The sequence below is a fragment of the Brienomyrus brachyistius genome, chromosome 22 (genome assembly GCF_023856365.1).
Source record: "Brienomyrus brachyistius isolate T26 chromosome 22, BBRACH_0.4, whole genome shotgun sequence".
Lineage (NCBI taxonomy): Eukaryota > Metazoa > Chordata > Actinopteri > Osteoglossiformes > Mormyridae > Brienomyrus > Brienomyrus brachyistius.
The window spans coordinates 19,035,221-19,061,110 of NC_064554.1; the positions used below are offsets into that span (position 1 = coordinate 19,035,221).

Genomic DNA, 25,890 nt, shown 5'->3' on the forward strand with positions numbered 1-25,890 from the left:
CTCGCTTTTTTTCATCAAGAGGAAATTGAGTTTTACTGAAGTGAATATCACATGGCTCAAAATGGTGCAGGGGGAGTTTAAAGTGGAAAAAAACCACATTAAAGAGCGCCCGGCAAACACAATTCTGGGATGTTTTATTCTTTCGAGCGAAAAATTCTTCTCATTCTTTCATATTTTTAATGAAGGAATTCATGAAATTCTTTGCACGATTTTATATAAGTATAGTAATGTTAAAGTAGTAATGACCTAACCAGCGATTCGACTAACTTGCATAACTAAGCAAAATGCATATACACCAATCTTGCGGGGATTTAAAAATGGAAACGTGCAGGCAGACTACGGGAAAGTGGGAGGGACCGATGGTACGAAATCGCAGTTGGGTTTGGAAAGATGGCAAGCGGAGTTTTTGGGTTTAGTCAGTAAGGAAACACGCTGAACGCTTTATATTTTAACCCGGTCGGCTCGCATCGAGGGCTGAAAACCCATTAACATTCGACTAGTTCGCGGTGCGAATCAGCAGTTAGTGATCACGGCAAAGCGGGCTTGGAACCCAGCTGGAGACCCGAGGACTGCATCCTTGGAAGTTGCGGACACCCACATAAACCAGTTACCGTACCTGGAGATGCGCTGCTCGACCGCGTACCAAGGTGAGCCTCTCTAGTGGGTTTAATGGACAACAGATTGCAGCAAGGATATATGTGTGTGTGTGTGTGTGTGTGTGTGTGTGTGTGTGTGTGTGTATATATATATATATATATTACTTTACAGATATACAAAGCCTAACTAGGGAAGCCTTGTAAAAAAAAACCAATGTTTTATAAGAAGTTTAACAGGGTAATGTAGCATGATGTGTGGTAATTCAGAAACTGTGAAACTGAGTTTCACAGAAATTCTTCCAAATAACTTTTTTTAAGTACAACTTATCCGGTAATTATAACGCAGTGTAGTCTGTCACGCCTGCTGTAACCAAACACACTGCACGGAGACACCAATCCAAATCCTTTCTTTTCATAGTTTTTTCCTGGATAATTTTAGAAATGAGCTGACATGCAACCAAGTTAACTAAACTCTAAATCGTGTGCATACATTTCCGAAGAAAACGCCCGTGTTTCAAACTTAGTTGCTGGCTGATTTAGGCTAGTCACGTTGGTTTCGGTAACAGATTTAAATAGTTTGTAGATTAAACCTTATATAAAATATGCTTTATAGGGGTGTCAACGTCACCCTGCATTTTACCGATTGCTGCAGTTTTTAGTGAATTATGGATCACATGTAGAAAATTTGGGGGAAAATTTACCCATAAATTTGTCATAGATTGTACCGTAGAACTGGGGTTCTAGTGAATTTTATTTATTTTTTGCCTTACTTTGTTTTCAGACTCTGTGTCACCATCACTTCGGTACAATACGATCACTGCTAGCTCAGCCTTAATTTGACAGATCTGCAAGCCGCACTCTGATGGTTGCGACTCAGCGAAACCTGCCAAGGACACGACATCCAAGGCCAGCTGTCGGTCTGTTTCCTCATGATGGATCAGATCTACCAAGGAAGTCCAGAAGCAGGGAAAACATGGCAGTGATGATACCCTCACGGCAGATTTCTCACAGGGTTCATGACAGAGTTTTAAAAAGCTTTGCGGATTGAAGCACACTGCTACTGGACGCCTTTGAAACTCTTGCTCTACCTTTCGAAATCAATCATGGCTGCCGAAACCTTTCCCTCTGCGTTCTTGTACATTATGTGAGCATAAAATGAATCCTTGTTGCTGTTTTCCCCTTCATCTGAAGAAGTTTCCAGGAAGCTCTTGACTGACAGCTTGGGCCAGGTCCAGCTGGGTTTCATGTGTGCTTTGTGGAGGCCTGAGTTGGTGGCTTGCTGACCTTCAGCACGTGAGCCATGGGCAGAGAGCAGGACCTCCTGCAGGCGGTGAAGAAAGGAGACGTGCCATCGACGCAGAGGCTTCTGGCCAGGCAGAAGGCCGGGCGCAGCAGTGAGTGCCTTTCACTCTTTGACGCTTCCTGGCATCTCGTTTTCTTCACTGGATCCTGCATGTGTTTGCAGTAATGAGACTCTAGCAGTGTTTCCTTATCATGTCCTCGGCAAAGCAAAATGTGGACCGACTGCGGTTCCCCAGGGACCGGATTGGCAAACACTGCCCTAGAGGTGGAGCAGCTGATCCAGGGCGGAACTTGGTTGGCTGGTTCTTTAGCTGCTGTTACCCTGTTACCTTGTTACCCTGATTCACATCCGCACTGTTACATCGATACCGGATCATTGGTTACAAAGCCTTGCGCCTGGCAGACAGAAATCTGCAGACAATCCACTTCCCTGTCGGATTAGCTCTCGCCCTGCTAGCTTGTGCTGACTCCTATTTTTCATGTAATCCTCGACAGATTCTGTGGGGGAAGGGGGGCAAGTGTCTTAATTTGGGGTCAGTCATCAAGCCCCTCTAATGTAACATCCACACAAACATGCCCCTCCCCAAAAATATCCATCCCTTTTTGACATCTTATGTGTTAAATGTGCCCTCACTATAGACTCCCCGGTTCCTCTATGTGTCACAGGAGATGTCAGATAGTGGGCAGCCGGGATGTAGGATGGATGCCTTTCAGGAGGCGGGGCTTGGATAGGATGGATGCCTTTCATGGGGCGGGGCTTGGATAGGATGGATGCCTTTCAAGGGGCGGGGCTTGGATAGGATGGATGCCTTTCAAGGGGCGGGGCTTGGATAGGATGGATGCCTTTCAAGGGGCGGGGCTTGGAAAGGATGGATGCCTTTGTGGTGGGCGGGCTTGGAATAGATGCCATTTGAAGGGCATAGGCTTGGGTTAAATGTAGGTCGGGACCGAATCAGCTCTGACCCCCCCCCCCCGACCCCATACGCACTGGGTACTCCCACAATATTGGTGGGGACGTGTCTACAGTCCATACCCAAATCTGTGTCCCTCTGCCATTTCACATACACCCCACCATTATAGATATTGGCAAAATCTGTAGGTCTGGCCAGCATTGATGTGTCTTCCTGATTGTGATGCAGAGCTATTGGTTTAACACTCACACTCACACTCACATACACACTAACCACGATTATTCTTTAGCACACAGCTCAATTTCAAACTTTATTTAAGGGTCAAATATGTGTTAATATATCAAACGCACCTTTTAATCCCCTTTTTGTTAAACCTTCGATGAACGAGATAAAGCAAACGAGGGAATTTTGCTCTTTTTTCATTTCACTGATGCTTCTAAAATTCCTCGACTACGGTTCAGATTTTTTTGGGTTGTTGTTTTTGGAGGTCAATGAAACGCGTAATACTTCTTGACTAGTAGAATGTGATTAATCACATAGTCTTCTGTGAAACCCAAAAGCTATTATTGACATTAAGTCTTTGGCTACCGCGGTCTAAACGGACTTGCATAAATTTCGGGTTTCGTGTTTCAGGGTCTCACTTTGCACGACATTTAGTTCCTGCTGTACCCTAAACTGTGCCGTCAGACTCAGGAACCATCAAAGAGTTCCTCATGTCACGTACCAACGGGAGGCGTTTAAATTCTCAGGGGGCCTGTGTTCCCGTGGGCGGTATGGAAACGCCCTGGCAATGTACCCACCGATTTTCTCTGGGATGGACGTAACGTTTGAAAGCGCATTGGAAACTCTTAGAGGTGATGATGGAATTTGGGGGTTAAATGTCATTTTTCCTAGATTGGGATGGCATAGAATCATCATTACTGGGGTAAAGGGTTTTTATTTGTCTTTTTTCGCAGTGGTTTAACACCAGTACAGCAAAATTTACTCTCGGCCGTCGTAATGACATAAATAAATTGGGTTATTTTCTGAAGATGAATAATTTGCAGCATTTGGATGGAATGCAATTAAGTGATAGTTGTATAAGCAATGTATAATCCTTGTATTCAGAAGTAAACAAGATGTTCTTAAAGAATAATGAGAAGGACCAGTGGCTCGTAGTTGACCCCTCATACCTGGCGTGACCTCACTGTGATGTTAGGTCGCTTATTGTCAAAGGGGAAGTGCTCTGGCTCTAAATTCTACCTGAGAGTCAAGTTACTATGTTTAGTGTTTGACCCTAAACAAAGAGACGTCTCCTGAAAATGCCCAGAAATGAAGAACCTCTCCGGACCCCCCTGGTTTAGGAGAATGAGTGAACTCTGCCTGAACCTTACGCTCCTCTCCTGATTTGTTCCCGTCCTTTAATGTTCTCCTCCTTTGCGTTGCTGCCAAGTTGTGGTGATCAAACAATAAAAAAGGCGAGATTCTGATGGCCTGGCAGGGCTGGCCTGAATGAAATCTCCGCCAGAGGCACCTGCATGCAGATGAAAGGACAGTTACAGACTTGTTTTAGATGTTTGGGCCTTGAGAACAATGAGACCGTGTTCCTTGAGTTTTTTCAGTTTTCTAACAGTAAGTGGTTGAGGGGATGATTTTCAGCACATTTTCTTTGGTTTGCTGATTTGTGGAATTTGAATTGAGACTATGAGGGGGTCTGTGGCGATTCCTCTCCTTTGGATACGAACTGAAGAGGGGATCTGTCTCGGCGATCTACTGTCTGTGTCTGTGACACGGCTGATTTGTGGAAGATCTGACAGCCAGAGGTCGAACTGGAAACGTCAAAGAGAGATTGGCTGGGATTCCTGCCACTCACACGCTCTGCGTAGCTGCTTATCTGGGCCTGTGGGTTTCTTATAAGGCGGTGGACTGAGGAGCTTCGTGGTTTTGACAGAAGTTGTTACATGTGCTTTGGCTGCCAGCAGATAAGTCATGTGGTTAAAGAGGGTGTGTCCTAAAGACCAACAGCCACTTCTGTCCTCAGGGATATTTGGTGCTCATCATGTGCTCACTTATTCATGTTTGCTTGTTTCTCCTCTCGCTTGACATTAGTGGTTTGACCTTCATACTTTTCATATTACTGGTACCAGTTTATGCCTTCTTGGCTGGTGGCCTCATCTTTTGACCTCCTTTGACCTTTGAACTTATCCCATTCAGGGTCAGAGGTGACTTGGATTCCAAGCAGCACAGGACTGAGTTGCACCCTGGACGGAATGCCAGACCTTCACAGGGCACCTGCTGTGGGACAGTTTTTCCCAACGCTGTCCTCAGGGACTCCCAGATGGTTCATGTTTTCACTCTATCCCAGCTCCCTGCCACACAGTCCCCAAAACATGGGCTGTCCTGGGCTCCCCGAGGACCCAGTTGAGGAAACACTGCTGCTGGTTAGTCTGTCACATGTCTTTAGACTGTGAAAGGAAAGCAGAGACAGCATTAGCCACTGAGCCATTGTGCTGCCCCGGTTCTGACTTATTACGTTTGTTTATGTATTGGACGCTTTTATCCAAAGCAACGTACAGCTGAGACAGAAATGTGGGGGACACGAAGATTAAAGGCCTCGCTCAAGGGTTAGGGTTAGGGTTAATCACAGTGAATCACGCTGGCGACCCCAGGATTCGAACCTGCGACCTTCTGATCACTTCCACCTAACAAATCCATTCTTTCAATATTCTTCATGCTCTTGGTGGGTTGTGGTGGTAATCATAATTTTTGATAATAATTTGAGTGCCCCCCCCCCCCAAAGAATGCTCAGGGGGGTTTGGGGAGGGGGGCACTCAAGCGAGTCAGTGGTTTTCAGGGTGCTCTTTGTAATGCGCGCCCCTCTCCTAACCAAAAGCATTCCTCAGCCACAAACCACGGCTCCTCTCGCGTGAACCTAACTGTATGCAACCTCCTGCTGTCCTGGGGCCAAACCGACACACTGGAGACGGTCTGCCGGCGTCTGAGTTCACGTGTCATTTGCGCCTCGGGCTGCCGGGCATTTTTTGAACCCTTTTTGTGAAACCCTCAGTGATAGGAGTGATAAATAAAACCACATGACAGCTAAGCAGGAAATGCCGTTCGCTCTTCATGGATGAAATATTAACTTTGAATTTGCATAATGTCAGCTGATTGGCCAGGGGTGGCTGTGTGCTTTTTTCTCGTTAACTGACTGATGAGGAACGGCCCATTCCTCCTGGGAACACATGTTTCCCTTTAAAGTCTATCTGATTCTTTTACTAGTTATGTCGTTTAGTCAAAATAGGATGTGGTTGGGAAAATTACCCCTTTTTAATTTTGGTTTGGCTGAGGCATCCATTGGTTCCTCTTTTCTTTGTGCTGGCCGCAAGTCAGTTTCGGGGGGGGGGGCTGTGGGGGTTTGGGAACCTTTGTGTTGTCCTTTACATTTCAATTCAGTGATTCCTGCTTGATGTTCAGCAGCCGCTGTTCTAGCAGGGATGCATAAATGGGATCCATTGAAGTTGCTGTATTACCAACCATATATGTATTTTTTTTCTTTACTGGTTTGTCTTGCTGTTCTTCCATCGGATTATAGTTGTATTAGTTCAGTAGTGGGCTTCTGCAAATGTATAATTTCAGCCTCTGCATATTTCCATTGCTTTTGGTGCCAAGGAAAATGTTTTTTACATAAAACAGTTAAGGGGGACAGGTCTGTAGTATGTTTGACATGTGAATACTGACAGCACTGAGTGAGTGCCAGAAAGGGGCGCAGGAATAAGGCGCGGATGGTATGTCGGAATGTCCTGCCCCCAGAATGTCTCACGTCCCTGTCTGTCAGCTTATAGTGTCCCTCGCCCATTTCTAGGTCCCTTTCTGACTCCTTATAGCCCCCCCACTACGTTATTGACATGTGTTGGGAATTTAGGTAATACAGTGCCAATCCTCAAGCTGTCAAAACAATGCCTTAGGTTATAACTTTTCGTAGTAGGTTAATCTGTCCTTGATTGATTGACTTTATAATTTATGGTTGTTTGTCCAGCCGGTGATGTGAATCCGTTTCCTCTGCTTTCGTTTCTGCCTCATGTACTTGTCTGATTGATTTTGGGAAAATCACAGGACTGTTAAAATGCTTGCATGGTGCCTTTAAAGTGGAAGGAGGGATCATTTTGGGCATGTACAGCCTGGGGAGGGTAACGCTTCATACGCTGTGATCACATGCTTCCATCCTCTGTTATTGATGATGTAGCTGACATCCATTGGCAGAAGCCAGACCCCATGTCCTCCTGTGTCCTCGTGTGACAAAGGCGCTCAGTTGTTATGAGAGGCGCTCTGATTTACAGAGGACCCCCTTAGGCGAGAACTGCAGGATGGGAACAAAGATTGGAGGCCTTTGTAGGACAGATCTGGGAACTTGGAGGCCTTTGTAGGACAGATCTGGCATTTCTCCCTTGCTTGTTGATGGAGCCTGAATGAATCTCCCCATTGTACTCTGCTATGGGAACTTTCACCAAATGCAGTTTCACAGTGGTCTTCCGGCTAGTGATGGCCAAATGAAGCTTCATGAACCGTTTGCTGTATTTTCTGACACCACTAGATGGTGCTCTCTATTCAGAAAAGGGCTCAATGCATGCCACAAAGCAAAGCAAGAGTCCCATCCAGTGGGGCTAAAAAATTCAGAAAGAAGCTTAATTTGGCCAACACTACTTCCTGCCGAGCACTGATGTGGGACGTGGCTCACGCTGACAATGTCGATTCTCACTGGCGTGTACATGTGTTCCCATTGGCCTGAGTGCACTTAGATGACAATCAAGATTCAAGACGCCCTTGACGTAACTGCTCACCTTCAGCAGATCGTTTTGGATATACGTCACCGCTTTTGGCCTCTGCAGTCCCCTCGTAACTTCTCCGCTGCGGATGTGGTCGAGAAGAAGCAGATTTGTGTCTCGAAACCCCGGCAAACGCAGGGGCGGCAGTGTGTCAAACCAAAAGGCACTTAAGTGCAAATCTGAACATAGCCTTTGCTTTAGCAAACATGTCAGACCTTATCAGTGACTCTGCCAGGAAATTTTCCCTACGCAGCAGACCAGAGCCACGATGATGCTGTGAGTCTATGTAAACATGGATGGGCCCAAGAAAGCTGTAAGTCTTTATTCTGTCCCATCCTGTTATTGTTTAACTTTCAGATATGCCTCTGGTGTCCTGCAGTAACCACTGAAAACCACATCACACTTTTTCAGTGCTTTAAAAGTCCACAGAGCACGTCTACTTGTTGAGTGTTTTGGCACCGCAGTGACTTATCTGAAGACTTTCATTTACCAGCCAGCCTGCTTAGAACATGCTGGGGTCCCACCCTGTCATCGTGCTGTTGGGCAAAGTGATACAGTATCAATGCAGTCAGCGGAGGCCCCAAGCAGACGCAGAGTGCCTTCTGTGTGGTGTCATGAGTTACACCGAAGTTCAGTCCACCCGGGACATCTGTTTCATCTTTGGTGACGGATGGGGATGCTGAGGAGCAGAGAGATCTACTGTGATCACTGTCATACATGGAGGGAGAGCATGGTCACTTTGAATGACATCACACATGCAAAATCAGTCTTTATAACGATAATGCACCATAAATTACTTAAACATGCAATAATGCGATATTTTCTATATACTTAATTACATCAAACCGTAAGACAAACATATCCTATTAGATGAGTTTAATACTCCATAAAATGACCTCATCTGTTTTAGTGGCAAAAATGTGGATTTTTCTGCCTTTTTTTCGTCTTTCACTTTAAAAGTCAGATAAGTGAAACATACAGATTTAGGTGGATGTGTGTTAAAAAATCATATAACACAACTGATTTTATAAATATGTATTTTTGGTTTAATTTATATTTATTCCAAAGTTTAACTCAAATTTTACGTTTGTAGCATTTGAGGTGGTGGAGCGAGGCTCTGGCACGAAATAAAGTCCTGGCGAAAACTGAATATACGACGAGCTAGTATGTGCAAAATTATGTGTTTGTGTCTCCTCTCATTTTATTGGCTCATGTGGGAAGACCGCACCCAGAGTTCCCCTTTGGAGGGGGTTTGATCGCCACCTTGAGGCTGGAGGCTGAGTGACAGCATTGGGGGTTTTGGTGTCTTACCAAGGCATTGAGGCGTTTTCTGTAGCGTCGCTTTTACTGTTGCAGTCGGGATACATAATTGCATGGTTAGATACATACAGTCACTGGCTAATCTTAGCTTCAGGTTTATTTTTTTCCCACCGGGTTCAGTTTCGGCCGGCTGCTCTGGTTTCCCCGGACCGGACCGGGCCGATGACCGCGAGCACGGACAGGCGGGCAGTCCGTGGGAGGCTGTTCTGTACTGCCGGCTTCCAGTGAAGCCTTGCCTTCAGCCTGCGTTCTTGTGGCTAAGAGGCTGTGCCATGTTAATCCCAGCTCCCGCTTTAAAAAGGCCGTTTTCTCCGTATTTATGGACGACAGCCGCCCTGGCCTCAGTAAGCCGCGTCAGAAATAGCTCCGAGCAAGTGCCCGGCGAGGGAGAGCTGCACCAGTTGCTGAGAGATTTATCACCGGCCACCGATTCCGCTTAGGGAAGGGGAGGCAGAAAACAGACCCCTCTCCATCGGGCAGCAAGACGTTGATGCTGATTCTACAAATGCTTGGGGGGGCTTTCTGTGACTGGTCGGCCAGTTCCAGCACAGCCACTGCTGCTGCTGCTGAAGTTACCAAGAATATGACCTTGGCTTATCTTTTATTTTTGCTTGTTTTTGTCATCCTCCTGGCCTTCGTTAGGAACTTCTTATCCTCATCCAAGATTTGACTCATCATACCACTTATGTCATATGACTATACACTTATGATCATGTGACCTGTTCCCATGGTATCATCACTGAAATGACACAGTACGACAGTCATCCCTGGTCCAGTTTCATCGATCTGTGTGAGGCGGATTTGTGTGTTTCTCTGTGTCTCTGTGCCTCAGTGTGTCTTCCACAGTGGACTGAGGGGACATAAAGTCCCCTGTATGGGGGGGGGGAGGTTGTAACTAAGTTAAACTGGGCTCGTGCTTTATTTTGCCTTGGGAGGGATCCTTTCCTGCTTTGAGCTGTGGTGGGGGGGGTGCATTTCAGACCTTCACAGGATAGCTTCAGTCAGCTCTCCGGAGATGACAGACTTATGACCTTTGAACCCTGGAGAGCCGTGGATCTTGCAGAAGGGGTGGATGCACACTGTGACACAGAGCTTCCTGTAGGGCCGCATGGGCAGCCGCAGGGATCCGGGAACCCGGTTCTGGGCGGATCCTCATCCCAGGAGAGATCTGCTGCTATACTCTTTATATCATTACCTGATGTGGAAAAACTTGGAAAAGTCTAGAATTATATTTTCTATGCTTCTTTAAAGCAACTGCTTAGCAAATTTATAAAGTAATTAGCGAATGAGAGAATTAAGGATCCTCATACCTTTAGCTGCTTGTCGGTGAAGAACAGAAGGATCATCAGGGCTTCACTGTTCTTTCCTTGTATCCCTCTTTCTCTAGAGCTGCTGGGTTCTACGAGGAAGCTGAACGTCAACTACCAAGACTGTGACGGGTGAGACTCCCGGATCGTCAGAATCCAGCTCACCACGGGGGCACTGTGGACCCCGGCTGCCCCCGGCTGCCCCCGGCTGCCCCTGCCCCGCCCTGCCCCGCCTGCTTTAGCCTCTTGCCAGGCTGTGATGGAGCTCAGGGCTGTGGGCTGGAGCGTGCTCTGGTTTGGGTCACGCCCTTCATAGTTTTGCTCAGCCAGACGAGGGCTTGCTACAGCTCAGCCAACCTAGTATACGCTTGCTGCCAAATCTACATTCGGCTCGTTTTGGGACTAGAAAGGTTCTCCGTGCAGGATGTCCTGTTATTTAGCCTGCTGATTTACAATGAGGTGCTCAGGGCAGTGCTCTACGCTTTTCATGCTAGAAGCCTTGATGATTGGCTGTTTAAGTGGGAAGTTGTTGTTTTACGGCGGGGATTCCTCACGCTGGGGATTCCTTATGATAGGGGTTCCTCATGGCGGGGATTCCTCACGATAGGGGTTCCTCATGGCCGGGATTCCTCACGATAGGGGTTCCTCACGATAGGGGTTCCTCATGGCCGGGATTCCTCACGATAGGGGTTCCTCACGCTGGGGATTCCTCACGCTGGGGATTCCTCACAATAGGGGTTCCTCATGGCGGGGATTCCTCACGATAGGGGTTCCTCATGGCCGGGATTCCTCACGATAGGGGTTCCTCACGATAGGGATCCTCACGATAGGGGTTCCTCATGGCGGGGATTCCTCACGATAGGGGTTCCTCACAATAGGGGTTCCTCACGATAGGGGTTCCTCATGCTGGGGATTCCTCACGATAGGGGTTCCTCATCGCGGGGATTCCTCACAATAGGGGTTCCTCATGGCGGGGATTCCTCACGATAGGGGTTCCTCATCGCGGGGATTCCTCACGATAGGGGTTCCTCATCGCGGGGATTCCTCACAATAGGGGTTCCTCATGGCGGGGATTCCTCACGATAGGGGTTCCTCATCGCGGGGATTCCTCACGATAGGGGTTCCTCATGGCGGGGATTCCTCACGATAGGGGTTCCTCATGCTCGGGATTCCTCACGATAGGGGTTCCTCATGGCGGGGATTCCTCACGATAGGGGTTCCTCATGCTGGGGATTCCTCACGATAGGGGTTCCTCATGGCGGGGATTCCTCACGATATGGGAATATCCTACACATTTAGATGGATGCAGGCCGTCAAGATTTTTGTTTTTTAGTTGAAAGTTTTAGTTGAAAATATTGGTCTTGTTCCAGTTTTTTTTAAACATTCCAGTGAATGAGTCAGGGCATTTTCCTACTTTATTTAGTTTGTTCTTTAACCCTGGTCCACTGCTGTTGGTAGACCAGCTTTTAAAAGGCAAAGCCTTCAGGGTAATTACTCACGCTGAGAGTAGCTCTGCAGATGGGGCCTTTTTAATTAGTTCCCTTGGTATCCCTGCTCAGTAATAGTTTGAAGATAGATGTCCCAGGTTGACGAGCCCATACTTGTTTGTGGAGCTGATTGCCCTGGGGCTCACAGGCAGCACCTGACCCCCACCTCCCACCATGCAGGTTTTCAGCGCTACATCACGCAGCCCTGGGGGGCAACATCAGCCTTCTCTCTCTCTTGCTGGAGGCCCAAGCTGTCGTGGACATCAGGGACCGGAATGGTATGACCCGTGTTCACTGGACACGCCCATGCATACAGACCCCCCCCCACCGAGCCCTGTCACGTGCCGCGATCCGCTTCACACGCCCAAACTCCTCTTTGTCATCCTGCCTCTCTGCTGTGCCCTGCAGGAATGAGGCCGCTACACTACGCTGCATGGCAAGGCAGGCCGGATCCTGTGCAAGTGCTGCTGAGGGCCGGCGCCCCCCCCAATGGCCCCTCCCAGGACGGCCACACCCCTTTGCACTTGGCTGCCCAATACGGGCACTATGAGGTGGTGAGTGCTGCTCCCGTCCCCCCCGCTCATCCTCCATCCTGTGTATTTGTGTGCTGACCTTGCTCGCTGGCGCCCCCACCAGTCTGAGATGCTGCTGCAGCACCAGTCGAATCCATGCATGGTGACCAGGGCTAAGAAGACGCCCCTGGACCTGGCCTGTGAGTTTGGCAGGCAGAAAGTGAGTGACACACACACACAGACACACACACAGACAGACACACACACACACACACACAGACACACACACAGACACACACACACACACACACACACAGACACACACACACAGACACACACACACACACACACACACAGACACACACACACACACAGACCTGTACTCATATCTTTGTGGGAACCGTCCATTCATTTCCGTAACCCCCACCCAGCCGTAACCCCCACCCAGCCGTAACCCCCACCCAGCCGTAACCCCCACCCAGCCGTAACCCCCACCCAGCCGTAACCCCCACCCAGCCGTAACCCCCACCCAGCCGTAACCCCCACCCAGCCGTAACCTTAACCTTAAGTAAGCAAACAAAATATGAAACTTTTGGCATTTTTGTTTTTTGACTGTGGTCAGGGATTGTTAGAAAATTGAGTTTCTCCTTGTGGGGACTGACAAAAATGGTCCCCACAATGTCAAAAATAACAGGTTTTTACACATACTGGGGTCATTTAGTCCATCCATCCATCCATCCATCTGTTTCTCTTGTAAAGGGTCACAGGTAGCCTGGAGCCTAGGGCAGAAGGCAGGGGATCGCCCTGGCTAGTCCATCACAGAGCACACAGTGTCTCTCTTACCTAACAGGGGTGGGATTCAAACCTCTTACCTAACTGGAGTAAGATTCAAAACTCTTACCTAACCGGGGTGAGATTCGAACCTCTTACCTAACCGGGGTGGGATTCGAATCTCTTACACAACCGGGGTGAGATTCGAACCGCTTACCTAACCGGGGTGGGATTCGAACCTCTAACCCTGGATGTGTGAGGCAGCAGGGCTGCGTGCTAAAAGTTACACAGTGTGTGTTAACTTGCTTGGGATGCAAATTATCAAGAAACCTGGTGCAGATAGCTCAGCCTCCCTCTCTGTGACTTGTCATTCCAGGTGGCCCAGCTGCTGCTTAGCAGCAGTATGGTGGGGGCGCTCCTGGAGGGGCCTGGGGACTCGGAACACGGCTCCAACACCCCTCTGCACCTGGCCGCTCGCAATGGCCACAAAGACGTCATCCGGTGAGTTCATATGGGCGTATGCAGGGCTTCTCGGCATCTGTGGGCGTCTGTGAGGGTCTGCGAGCAGCTGCTGGGGTATGCGGGCATTTATTTGGGTCTGGGGGTGTCTGCAGGGCACTGAAGCATCTTTAGAGGTCTGAGAGGGTCTGCGAGTATCTGCAGGCATCTGCAGGAGTGTGCGGGTGTCTGCAGGGGTCTATCGACATCTGCGGGGGTCTGAGTGGGTCTGTGAGTATCTGTGAGGGCCTGCAAGCGTCTACAGGGGTGTGCAGGTATCTGCGGGGGTGTGCGGGTGTCTGCAGGGGTCTGTTGGTGACTGTGAGGATTTATGGGCACTCTATTGGTGTCGGTTTGTCTGCATGCATCTGCAGGGGTCTACCGAGGTCTGCGGGTATCTGAGGGGGGTCTGCAGACATCCATGGGGGTCTAGGGGACTGTAGATGTCTGCGGACATCTGCACATGGGAGCAGAAGTTTGTGATGTCAGCGGCCAGAATCCTGAGCTCTTTTTGCGTACAGAAGGGAGCAGGGAGCAGGGTCACCCAGTGTCCCGTTTTAGGATCCTGTGGGTCGTCACCTGCGAGATGTCACTCCACTACAGGCACTTATCTTTTAATAAGAGCGGAAGTTTCATGAGGAGTTAAGAGAAGAGTGAGGAATCTGCCCACAGATGTATCCGGGACGGGGAATACCCTGCTCAGTGCTCCCCTAACAGGCAGCGGAACCGGCCAAACTGGCTGCACCGTGTTTGCAGGGAAATATTTTTCCTCAAGATTACTGGTGTGTGTGTGTGTGTGTGGGGGGGGCTTTCAGAATTGGAGAGGAACTGCTGCTAACAGAGGAGGGAATGAGTGGTGGTAAAATTGAAATGGGCACCCCCCCCTCGCCCCAGGCCGGTAACAGGCGCTGTGAGGCAGCTGAGTGGATTGCTGAGTGGATTCCTTGGCACAGCTGATAACAGCACAGGCTCATTTTGGAAATGCAGGCACGTCTGTGTATCACAGTGAGGTGAGGGTATGGTTTGATTTTGCAAAAACATAAACTTATACGTTCTGTAGGTCATTTTGAGCTTGTAGGGAACACAGGAAGTAGGAGGAGAAGTCGGAAGGCATGACAGTTGATTTTCTTTTGTCCCAGTGCTGAGATAATATTTGTGGGTAACAGTGATTTATTAATCGAATTCATAAGAACTCCATAAAGCCTAAGAAAGAGTCCCTACTGCACACAGGTTACTGTTGAAGGCGGGCATCGACATCAACCGAACCACGGAATGTGGCACGGCACTGCACGAGGCTGCCCTCTATGGGAAGACGGAGGTAGTGCGCCTGCTGCTGGACGTGAGTCAAACCTCTGCTTCCATGACGTCTGTTCTGTATAAATGCGCTTATTGTGCTCCAGAAATATCCACAGTTGAAGTTTAACGATATAATGAAGTGCCAGGTCTGTGTCGCCCGGACAGGCGGGGGTGGACGTCAACATCCGTAATGCTTATAACCAAACGGCCCTGGACATCGTCAACCAGTTCACCACATCGCACGCCGGCAGGGACATCAAGCAGCTCCTCAGAGGTGAGGGGTGACCTGCTGGGGGCGTTCCGGGAGCTCCTGGCGAATGTCAGTCGCCACAATGGTGGAAAACGATATGGCGCCCCCTACTGTTTAAAGCAGACTCTGTCCAAAGCAGCCATGCCTATTTGTAATGCTCCGTGTGGTGGGTGTCTTTGGATGCGAACCGCTGCTTTGAAGTGAGGAAGCGACTGAACACCTCGATGCCGCGGTTGTTGCAGCCCGCTAGAGGCCCAGATATCACCAACTGTTCTTGGTGCAGCTCCAGTCTATCGACCCGATCAATGAAATCCTGTTTTAACTCTTCTGATTCTCGTAGTTTTATATTATTTGTCCTTCTGTGAATGATGACGGTTTCTGAAGGTCGCTGCGCCAAAATAGCAGCTGTGCAGTGTCGTGACCCAGAAGAGTTGGAAGTGGTTTGGAAAATGGATGGATGGATGGACAGATGGATGGATGTAGTTTAGTCGTTAGTCCTTCTTCTCTTCCTTATCCTCTTCCTCCTTTCCCTTTGTTCCGTAGACGCCTCTGGTGTGATGCAGGTTAGGGCCCTGAAGGACCACTGCGACCTCCACGACCCCACGGCCCTCAATGTCCGTGCGGGTGACATCATCACGGTGGGCAGCAGGGGGCGCCATGGGGCCCTTCTGGGCGGCTGTCAGCACATTCCGGAAGGTGGTTAAAGACTGTTGTGGGCTCGTCCCGCAGGTCCTGGAGCGCCATGCGGATGGCCGGTGGAAAGGCCACGTCCATGACAGGAAACAGGGCACCGACCGGGTGGGCTACTTCCCCCCCACCATCGTGGAGGTCCGGCAGAGCCAGAGATCAGGTCGGACTGTATGTCCAGTGCAGACACACACACACACGCACACGCGCACACAGACACAGACCCATTCATTTCTATGGGAAAAACCTAATTCCAGCAATGACAACCTTAACCCCTACCCAAGCCCTATCCTTAACCATAAGTAACCAAACAAAATACAAGACTTTTTTGATATTTTTAGTTTTTGGCACAGATTTTTATAAAATGGGTGCCAAAAAAATGGTCCCCACAATATCAAAATCAAAATAACAGGTTTTTACCACATTGTGGGGACATTGGGATTAAATAGCCTAGGTGATCAATGGTACTTTTCCCTGATGTGATTCACCTCCATCCATCACCTGCAGGGGGTGCTCTCCTGCGGCATGTGTCTCTGCCCCCCCAGCGACAGTACTTCCTGTCCAGGCCCCCTGTGGGCACGGACCTGGGCTCCACCCCCCAGACGGATGACAGCTACAGGCTGTACATACCATCCAGTGGCTTGGAAAGTGAGAGCACAGGTAAGAGTGTTTTCTCACACGCCTAAGCAAACAAAAACAAACTCGCAGGCATTTAGACTCTTAGATATTTAGATATTAGATATTTACGTGGTGTGTGTGCGCGTTCAGCAGGCTTTCCTGCAGATGACCTCTCTCGGCCTGCCAACGCCAGCGAGGATGTCTGGGTTCTCCGGCACTCCCTCACAGGTAGGAGTGTGTGAGACTCAGTCTCTGTGACTGAGGTCCCCCCCCCCCCCCAAATAAAAATGGCTTCTCCCCATCCTGCGTTTGTCTGCATGTTCGCTTATCTTGCCTAAGGGTACAACAGTAAACCCATTTGTGCCAAAATAAACCGGCTCTCCCTGAATTGCATTCTTTTTCCCATCAGCCTCCTTGCTTTGCATTTCTGTTTGTTTATTTACTTGGCATGCAGGTTTGCCCAGAGAGACAAGCGTGGCAGGTGCTATATCACAAGCCATGGAAAGACCAATGCCGAGTACCAGATGGTATCAAAACAATAGCTATGCAAAACTTTGCAAACACACTGTCAGAACAGAACAGCTATTCACATCATAGATACCATGTGGATTAAGTTCCCCGGAGCCAGAGAGGCTGCTAAGCCGGGGATATCAGGTACAGGCACAGTAGGACAGTGGGTGTTTGGACTGGCTGAGGTCTCTGTCTCCCCCTTTTGCTCATGATCTGCCCCCAGCGGGTGACCGGAGCAGTGTGGCCAGTACGGACAGTGTGGGCAGCACCCGCAGTGCTGGGAGTGGCCAGAGCTCCGAGAGCAACGTGGCCCACAATGCACTTCAGCAGCTGGCCAGGCCGCACGACACCAAAACGGTACCTCGGGCAATGAGGGCCCTTAGGGATCCTTTTTATTCCTCAGTGTGCAGCTCGTAATCATCATCCGCTCACCCGCCGCTACAGATTATGCTTCAGTTCACTTCTCTGTGTCTGCCGTCTTTCTTCTCCTGCTTGCACTATGTGTGGCTTTTCTCCTGTTTTTAAAATGCAGCTGGCTCCCCCTGGTGGTGACTCCTACAAACAGACGGACCATCGTCCAAGTAGGCGACCTTCACTCTGGTTCTTGTGCCTTGCTCTGTTACTTCTTTAAAAATACAAATGTATTACATTTGTTTTAATGAATTCTGGGAGTCCATTATACTGAATTGGTCACCCTTCCCACCGTTGGCTTGTGTCGGCCTTCCTTCTGTGGGTTTTGGGACTAACCGTGAATTAAAATAATATTTCCAGGTGTTCTGCGCCGGCAGGGCGGTGGAGGAGCCCAGGAGCAGCCTGTGCGTCCTGAGCAGCTGCTGAAGGTCAAGGTGCAAAGCCGTGGGATCCTGGTGGGGCTATTCTAGGATTTTAGGGCATAATTCATACAGTGGGGCCAACTTTTATGATTAGTCAATCGTATTCTTTGTAATCTGTGGGGCAGTCGGCCTTCAGCTGGGGCCCCTGGCCCTGTGGCGCCGCCCCTGTGTACACCCCTGAGATCCTGGATGGGGGAACATTCATAACCAATATTCTAGCCAATAGAAAAAGTCAGCTATTATAGAATCGTGTGCTACTGATTTGGGTCAGATGTTTTAGTCCCGCCTCCTCCAGCTGCTTGGATTGACCCCCTCTACAATATGATTTGTTGTCTCTCTGAACCAATCATTTTTCATTCTGCCTTCCGAACTTTTCTGCGCAAGTACAACTCCCATGAGCTCACCACACCTCCACCCCTAGCTTCACTTCATCAAGTATCCAGCCAGCACCAACTGGCCCCAACGTGCCCTTTTACTCCCAAGCGTCCCTCCCTCGCAGGATGGTGATGCCATCTACCAGTGGCTGAGGGACTTCCAGCTGGAGCAGTACACGGGCAATTTCCTGAGTGCGGGATACGACGTTCCCACCATCAGCAGGATGAGCCCTGAGGTGAGGCCTCAAGCCTTTGGCTCACTGTCTGTCCGCACCCATGTGCCAGGCTCCATCTCTTTGTCTAATCATGTACTGGATTGGCTCCCCAACATTCCGACGGTGTCATTCCCGTTTTTTTTTGCCACTTTCCAGGACCTGACAGCGATTGGAGTGACCAAACCCGGACACCGCAAGAAAATATCTATGGAGATCGGAAACCTGAATATCTCTGATTGGCTGCCGGAATACATTCCCGTGAGTTGAGGAGCGATGCTTGTGCATGATTGGTGCATGTGAGCTGAGGAGCGATGCTTGTGCGTGATTGGTGCCCATGAGCTGAGGAGCGATGCTTGTGCGTGATTGGTGCCTGTGATTTGAGGAGCGATGCTTGTGCGTGATTGGTGCCCGTGATTTGAGGAGCGATGCTTGTGCGTGATTGGTGCCTGTGAGTTGAGGAGCGATGCTTGTGCGTGATTGGTGCCTGTGAGTTGAGGAGCGATGCTTGTGCGTGATTGGTGCCTGTGAGTTGAGGAGCGATGCTTGTGCGTGATTGGTGCCTGTGAGTTGAGGAGCGATGCTTGTGCGTGATTGGTGCCTGTGAGTTGAGGAGCGATGCTTGTGCGTGACTGGTGCCTGTGAGTTGAGGAGCGATGCTTGTGCGTGACTGGTGCCTGTGAGTTGAGGAGCGATGCTTGTGTGTGATTGGTGCCTGTGAGTTGAGGAGCGATGCTTGTGCGTGATTGGTGCCTGTGAGTTGAGGAGCGATGCTTGTGCGTGATTGGTGCCTGTGATTTGAGGAGAGATGCTTGTGCGTGATTGGTGCCCGTGAGTTGAGGAGAGATGCTTGTGCGTGATTGGTGCCCGTGAGTTGAGGAGAGATGCTTGTGCGTGATTGGTGGCCGTGATTTGAGGAGAGATGCTTGTGCGTGATTGGTGCCTGTGATTTGAGGAGAGATGCTTGTGCGTGATTGGTGCCCGTGAGTTGAGGAGAGATGCTTGTGCGTGATTGGTGGCCGTGATTTGAGGAGAGATGCTTGTGCGTGATTGGTGCCTGTGATTTGAGGAGAGATGCTTGTGCGTGATTGGTGCCCGTGAGTTGAGGAGAGATGCTTGTGCGTGATTGGTGCCCGTGAGTTGAGGAGAGATGCTTGTGCGTGATTGGTGGCCGTGATTTGAGGAGAGATGCTTGTGCGTGATTGGTGCATGCCAATGTTTTGGCTCTTGTAAGGCTGCCCTTCAGTTTAGAGAGACTCTTCATGACATTAATAACCAATTTCAACCTGCTCTGCTCACCTGTACTCTTTCTGCTCCTAATCCCCCCCCCCCCCCCCCCCACCCCAGTCAGACCTGGCTGAGTGGCTTGGTACCATCGGCCTGCTTCAGTATCACAAGAAACTCACTGACAGTGGCTACGACTCCATGGGCATCGTGCAGGACCTGACGTGGGAGGACCTGCAGGAGATCGGCATCACCAAGCTGGGTGAGTTGCAGCCCGACGCCCATCAGCAGGACTGCGAGCTCTACGGCTCTTTCTTTGCCCATTTGCTTTTCCAGGTGGGCTTTGCTGGATAAGAAAGCCGCAACTGTGGTTTCCACAGAAGTTATTTTTGGTGACAAGAACAGTTTCTTAATTTCCTGGATGTATATGTCCATGGTACAGATAACCTGTTTCTCCATGTTGTGTATGGTGTTGTGTTAGGAGATCATGCGTCATGCTCATGGGATGGAAAAAATGGGATAAAAATGATTGGTTCTCATTAGTAGATTGTAGAGGAGGTGGGAACAAGACAACTGATTGGTTCTCCTGCCTCCTCTAGTTGTTTTGTGCAAGTAAAATGATCATCTATTATTCCTCCAGGTCACCAGAAGAAGATAATGCTAGCTGTGAAGAAGCTGTGTGAAATTCAGAGGGCCCGGGTCCAGGCTGAGGCTCTCGAGAGTGTTCGGTGTGCCCCCCCTCCTCTGGGGGTGTCTGTCCAGCATGGTGAAGTTGCCATTGAGGTGACAACGGCCTGGTCCGATGGTTCTATCGCCGACCAAAAAGAGCTTATGGGCATGAGTACGGCCTGCAGGTCCGTCGGCCAGGACAGTGCGGTCACATCACTGCATGGCGATAGGGCCACAGTCAGTACGCAGAACGAATGGAATGTTCCAGAAGGTAGGACAAACAGGCCGGCCAAGACTTCACGGGAGCCAGGCACTCTCACACTCAACTCCCTGCTCGCCCACAGTATTCGGGCACCGCCAGCCTGCTTTGCTCCGCGGGCAAATGCTCGCCCCTCTGGGTCCGTGATGCCACCTCATGCCAGCTGCTGTCCCCAAGGCTTCTCGCCCCACACTGTCTTTAGCTACCTGCACTCTCAGTGCGGTACCTCAGGCCCAGAAGCCACCCGCTGGCCTCAGAGACCATCCCGCCACACCCTGTCTGATGGGGAGCCTGAAGATGAAGAGGCTTCCTCAGCTCCCTCAGGGTCTCTAGGTTCATACGCCACGCTGACCCTCCAGTCCGTTCACGGCCGGCCGGACCACCCACTGCACTCGGCTCCGGGGCGTGCAGTGGGCCGCAGTCGCTCCTTCGTCATCCGTGCTCTCCGGAGAGGCCCACCCCCGCCCCCCCCCAAGCGCTTCAGCTCCATCAGGACCAGCTCCAGCTCCAGCTCCCCAGGAATGAGTCCATCGCACAGGATGCAGGACGTCGCCATAATGAGAAGCCTCCCCACTGTGCTAGGGACAGCCAGGGGGGGTCTGAACTACAAGTGGGACAAGCCGGGCTGCCTTGAGGAGGATGCGGTACCTCCCAATCCACGTTCCTGCACATCCCTGCCAGAATCGGACCCATCCACTGAGGCCTGGGACCCCATGGCAGGCCGGAGGAGAGCAGCCAGCGAGTCTGAAATTGGCTTGCTGGAAAGTGGGCGGAGCAAGGGCCTGGAACGCTGCTCCTCCTCCCTGAACAGTTCTAGTGAGTCTATCCCATTTGCTGAAGAGGGTAACCTCACCATCAAGCAGCGACCCAAGGCTGGTGGCAGCATGAGGCTGGATGTGGTGGACCCCGTCAGCGTCGCCATGGTGATGGACCAGCAGACCAAGACCCTGGAATTCAACCTGAAGGAATCGGACACGGTGAAGCGCAGGAATAAGCCCAAGGAGCATGCTTTGGAGGGGGAGGAGCCTCATCTGGTGGGGGAGGGTGCTCACTCAAAGGGGGAGGAGCATTGCTTGGAGGAGGCGGGGCAGGATGAAGCCGACAGTACAGGCTGCGAGGAGGATGCCTGTCTGAATCACCACTGGGTGGAAGGAGTGAGATTGCACATCAGCGAGGCTGAGCCGGACCCCCAGGGCCCTGAAAAGCATCCACAAGCCCACGTCTGCCCAAAACCCGCAAGTCCTCTCCTCCAGTCCATTGGTACTTCCAGAGCTGACCAGCAATGTTGTGCAGGTACTGGTCCAAAGAACTCCTGGTCAGGGGTGGCTCCAGATGTTAATTACCTATGAAAATATTCAGTGTGTTTTTTTTCTTTCTCCATCAGGGGGCGCCAGAGTCACAGCAGTGGGCCCCCAGCAGATAGGTCCACTGAACAAGCTGCTGGGAGCAGGAAAGGCGCCGGTCTGTGCCCCCGAGCCAGGCTCTGCGCTGGCCCAGATGCGCCTGGAGCAGACCAGCACCTCCCTGGAAGCTGCACTCATAGCCGTGGAGAGGAAGCTCTCTCTGGAAAGCTCTGATGGGTAGGAAGCACCCACACGCGTACTCACACCTCTGCCTTTCTGTTTGCAGGAGTGCAGTTTGCAGAGTCACCACCAGGGGGCATTGAAAAAACGCCACACTGATGCAAGTCAGAAAAGAAAAAATAATTGGATTTTTAATTATAATAAATCTTCCTTAAATATTTATTTTTCATGACACCAGACACTGATCCAAAACAAATCACAAGAAATGAGAAAAAAAAGTTTTTTGTTATTTTTTTAAGTAGATAGTTTTGTTTTCTGAGGACAATGCAGTAATATCTCTGTGACAGATCGTCTCATCGCCACTGGAATATTTTCTCATTTTCCCCAATAATGTATCACACACTCATACACTCCTTCACCTGCTAAGCGCGAGCTGCTCATTCCTGAAGGAGACACGCACCCACACGTGACTAACGGCAAACGTTGTCCCCCCCCCTCCTGCGTCACAGCGGGGACGACGCTGTGGAATCTGCCGGGACCATCCTCAGCGACATTGGCAACATGTTCGATGACCTCGCCGACCAGCTGGACGCTATGCTCGACTGACCTCCGCCCCCTGACCCCTGGTAGAGTCAAGTGCGGCTCGACAGCACCTTCTGCAGGTGCCTCTGGGAAGCACACCGTCCCCATCCTCCGGCTATCTGAAGACGTCTCTCTGTGACAGTCATATAAGAAAGCAGTGACAGGGTGCATCATGGGAAAAGGAACCGGAAAGGAAATGTGAGCCCCCCCCTTGCTGGTATTTTCCACGACTTAACAGGAAATGATGTGACCGCTGAAGGCACCCCAGCCACAAGACTCTGCGGCGGACGTATGTCCTGTCACGTTTGCTTATTTTCTTTTAATCATTGTTCATTAAGCATCGTTTTCCTTCAGCCAGTGCTGCCTAAACCCTATTATATGGTACCTGTATGTGACTGGGCCATGGGGCGAGTCAGAGGACAGGAAGCAGTAAAAACAGGAAGCCCATCTCCACTGTTTCCTGTAGGGACAGTGGCGGTTAGGGAATTTGACTGGAAAAGTCACTGCCTCAGATTCCTGCAGGGTTCTTGCTGTTGTACCTTAGAGTAAAGCACTTAACCCAAATCAGTCCTGTACATATTTGTTTATATGAATGACAGTATTAGACTGTACGCTGCATCAGCAGGCTAAGAAACTGACAATGGCGTTTTTTACAATGGTGCCTTTTCCTCTGAGCAGCAGATCTTCTGAACAGCTTAGTTACATCATGGCTTTGCAGAAGATCTGCTTCCTCCACTCTGACCTGATTCAGAGAGAAATTCCCCTGTTACATTCCGTTAAAGACAACTTCTGTTCTGAGAAAAGAGTGTCTGTGACTGTCAGCGAATCCTTTTTTGATTTTAGGGAGAAGATTCATTTAAGTCTGGAATTTTTAGACTATTTATTTGCTTTTGAAAAATAAATTACCATGTATCGTCTGTTAACGTTAAGCATACGTACTACACCGTCACTTTGAGTACTGGTTCATAACTAATATAATACTCATTTCAGCAGTTAGCGAGGCTCTGAGCTATACAGCTGTCTGGAGATGAATCACTTCTGGTATAAGATAAGAAATATGAAAACTTCCCTTTCCTGGCTGCGGACATCTGTATTCCGAGATCCGCGTATCCTTTATTAGTTCCGAATTAGAACTAAATAAGATTTGGATTTTTTTTGTTTACTGTGAAATGTGTTATTGCTAATGCTGCATAACCCCTGTGAATGTGCTACTGGTGGGTACAGTGCTGCTGGTGGGTACAGTGCTGCTGCATTGCGTATTATCTGTGATTCCCAGTTGGTTGTGTGCGAATGGCGGTACTGTACTGAGAGGGTCCTGTTCGAGTGCCGATAATCGCCAGTGGGGTCACAGTGTGGGTTCAGTGTTCAGTGTCGACTGCCAGTGGATCAGGATCCGTTTCTGCGTTTTGGGTTCTGCGTTTTGGGTTCTGCATTGTGGGTTCTGCATTGTGGGTTCTGCATTGTGGGTTCTTCGTTGTGTAGCTTCACTCAGTTGTTCAGGTTAGTTTCAAGTTGAACAGTCAAACAGAAGATCCTGCGTTTCTGATTACGGTTACAGGGCTAATCATAATACCGAAACTGTATGTAGGATATGACTGACACTGGGGGGCGTTTCTGTGATCGCACGCATGAACACATACACAATAGCAGAAAAGTAAAGTTGCGAGTGACGCAGATGGGTGCAGAAACAATATTTTTATTTTAGAAAAGCAGCCCATTCCGTGGATGAGCACACAAGCGGTGTGTTGAGAGGGTGCCACGCGTGGCTCAAGGTTTCCCTGACAACCGAAGGGGGTGCACTTCCGTGAGCAGTCCTACCTGTGTCCTACTTAAGATACAGATGACATGTGACGCGTCGATATGAGCGGCAAAAGAAGGGAAGCGGATGTTAAATAAATCAATAATGACATGAAGGGTCTGTGGAGGAGACGCTGCATTTGGAGCAGGTTTATTTCTGGAAGCACTAATATGGCGAAAGTTCATTCCGGCCACATTGAGGGAAGGGGTTTGGTTTGGAATCATACGGACCAAAAACTAACCAGCAAAGCACAAGGTAAAGAATAATAGTTTTTAAAACCTTAATTACAGTTAAATTACAGGTGCCTGAATCACAAGACTACTCAGTCTACCACGCGCGCGCGTGTGTGTGTGTGTGTGTGCCTCCTGGCTTGTAATAGCTACATGTTCACTCCAATCATACACACACACACAACATCTGCCATTTGACTCAAACAATCAAATAGTAAGATGTTTCTTTGTACAGGAGAGATTAGTCTGACCACATCAAGGCACACTGTGTCACACTCACTCTATCTGCCCATCCAGTTCCCCCATGTATGTAAGAAGCGTAATGCACACGCACGCATGGACACGCATGCAGACACGCATGGACACGCAGGCAGACACGCATGGACACGCACGCAGACACGCATGGACACGCACGCAGACACGCATGGACACGCATGCAGACACGCATGCAGACACGCACGCAGACACGCCACCAGGCCCTGAACAGCAGCTATGAAACAGGCTGCTTTGTTCGTCGCTCCCACACTCTGTCTCACCACATCCTGCCTAATTTTCCTCTGACTTATGCTCAGTTTATACATCGAGTGATAGATGCAAGAAGACGGTTCAAATAAGCCTGGAATGTGTACTGAAATAGCCTGGGGGGGGGTATTACGGTAATATCACAGCATTTTTAAATTCTAGCAAAAAAATTTGCTGCGGGGGTGGTGGTCCCCCATTATAAAATACGCCGTCCCCCCCCCCCCCCTCAAATTTGGCAAGATTTCAAAATACCAGAATAGCTTTGCTTTTGAAAAGGCTGCCGAAACACTGTAACCCCCCCAAGCCTGATGTTGAAACCCCTGGGTAAGGGGGTGGAAGATGGTGGGGGCTTGTGTACTCAGTATAGTTAATTGTACTTATTGTACTGCTTTTCTCAAAAGTTTTGTATGAATCTTCATTCAGAGCAGCTGTCCCTAATTTGATTGATGAGAGGTTTCAATAAAAGACAAACCTACAGTTGTAGATAACAAAAAGGTCATCTGTCCAGCATACGTGTGTGTGTCTGTGTGGGGGTGGTTCTACAGATTGTGAAAGAGCTCGTGCTTCTTGCTCCAGTCCATAGGGGGCGCCTTCCTGCGCTTCTGATGTGCTCGCTCACGGGCCAGTTGTAGGGACTTGCCTGCACTCAGCTCCGCCTCCTCGGGGGGGGCCTCCGTAGCCTATCCCCACAAAGGCAGATGGAGGAGGAGGGGGGAGAGAAAGAGGGATGGTGAAAACAGAGGATAGATGTCACTTTGCATTATGGCTTAAAACCCCAAGGACCCCGTGTGCAGGAG

General features: G+C 49.8%; 2 protein-coding genes across 7 annotated transcripts in view; one reads left to right on the forward strand and one right to left on the reverse strand.

Annotated features, from left to right (window-relative positions):
* On the forward strand, positions 1 to 25,328 carry LOC125717840 (caskin-2-like). Of its 6 annotated transcripts, none has more exons than XM_048991146.1 (22): positions 1 to 647; positions 1,378 to 1,990; positions 10,319 to 10,370; positions 11,906 to 12,003; positions 12,134 to 12,279; positions 12,362 to 12,457; positions 13,385 to 13,509; positions 14,737 to 14,845; positions 14,968 to 15,076; positions 15,596 to 15,690; positions 15,782 to 15,902; positions 16,247 to 16,399; positions 16,511 to 16,585; positions 17,091 to 17,224; positions 17,400 to 17,448; positions 17,639 to 17,712; positions 18,200 to 18,310; positions 18,446 to 18,547; positions 19,634 to 19,772; positions 20,151 to 21,731; positions 21,823 to 22,018; positions 22,471 to 25,328. In XM_048991146.1, exons 2-22 carry the CDS (start codon positions 1,897 to 1,899, stop codon positions 22,565 to 22,567), a joined length of 3,756 nt encoding a protein of 1,251 aa, XP_048847103.1. In that variant the 5' UTR covers positions 1 to 647; positions 1,378 to 1,896; the 3' UTR covers positions 22,568 to 25,328. The 6 variants fall into 6 exon arrangements, with proteins under 6 accessions (XP_048847103.1, XP_048847104.1, XP_048847102.1 ...); XM_048991147.1 differs by having other exon boundaries at positions 12,134 to 12,276; positions 16,508 to 16,585; XM_048991145.1 differs by having other exon boundaries at positions 11 to 647; positions 16,508 to 16,585.
* LOC125717841 (Na(+)/H(+) exchange regulatory cofactor NHE-RF1-like) overlaps positions 24,224 to 25,890 on the reverse strand; it is a 14,988-nt gene continuing 13,321 nt past the window's right edge. Inside the window, exon 6 of the mRNA XM_048991151.1 lies at positions 24,224 to 25,773. Within this exon, the coding sequence (XP_048847108.1) occupies positions 25,633 to 25,773 (141 nt within the window). The 3' untranslated portion in view covers positions 24,224 to 25,632. The remainder of the gene's footprint in view (positions 25,774 to 25,890) is intronic.

Excerpts from the sequence above, each read along its gene's own strand:
- LOC125717840 (XM_048991145.1), top strand. The coding sequence starts at position 1,897 with ATGGGCAGAGAGCAGGACCTCCTGCAGGCGGTGAAGAAAGGAGACGTG. Across the intron at positions 13,510-14,736 it reads GGCCACAAAGACGTCATCCG|GTTACTGTTGAAGGCGGGCA; the intron begins GTGAGTTCATAT and ends TACTGCACACAG. Across the intron at positions 17,713-18,199 it reads AGCAGCTGCTGAAGGTCAAG|GATGGTGATGCCATCTACCA; the intron begins GTGCAAAGCCGT and ends CCTCCCTCGCAG.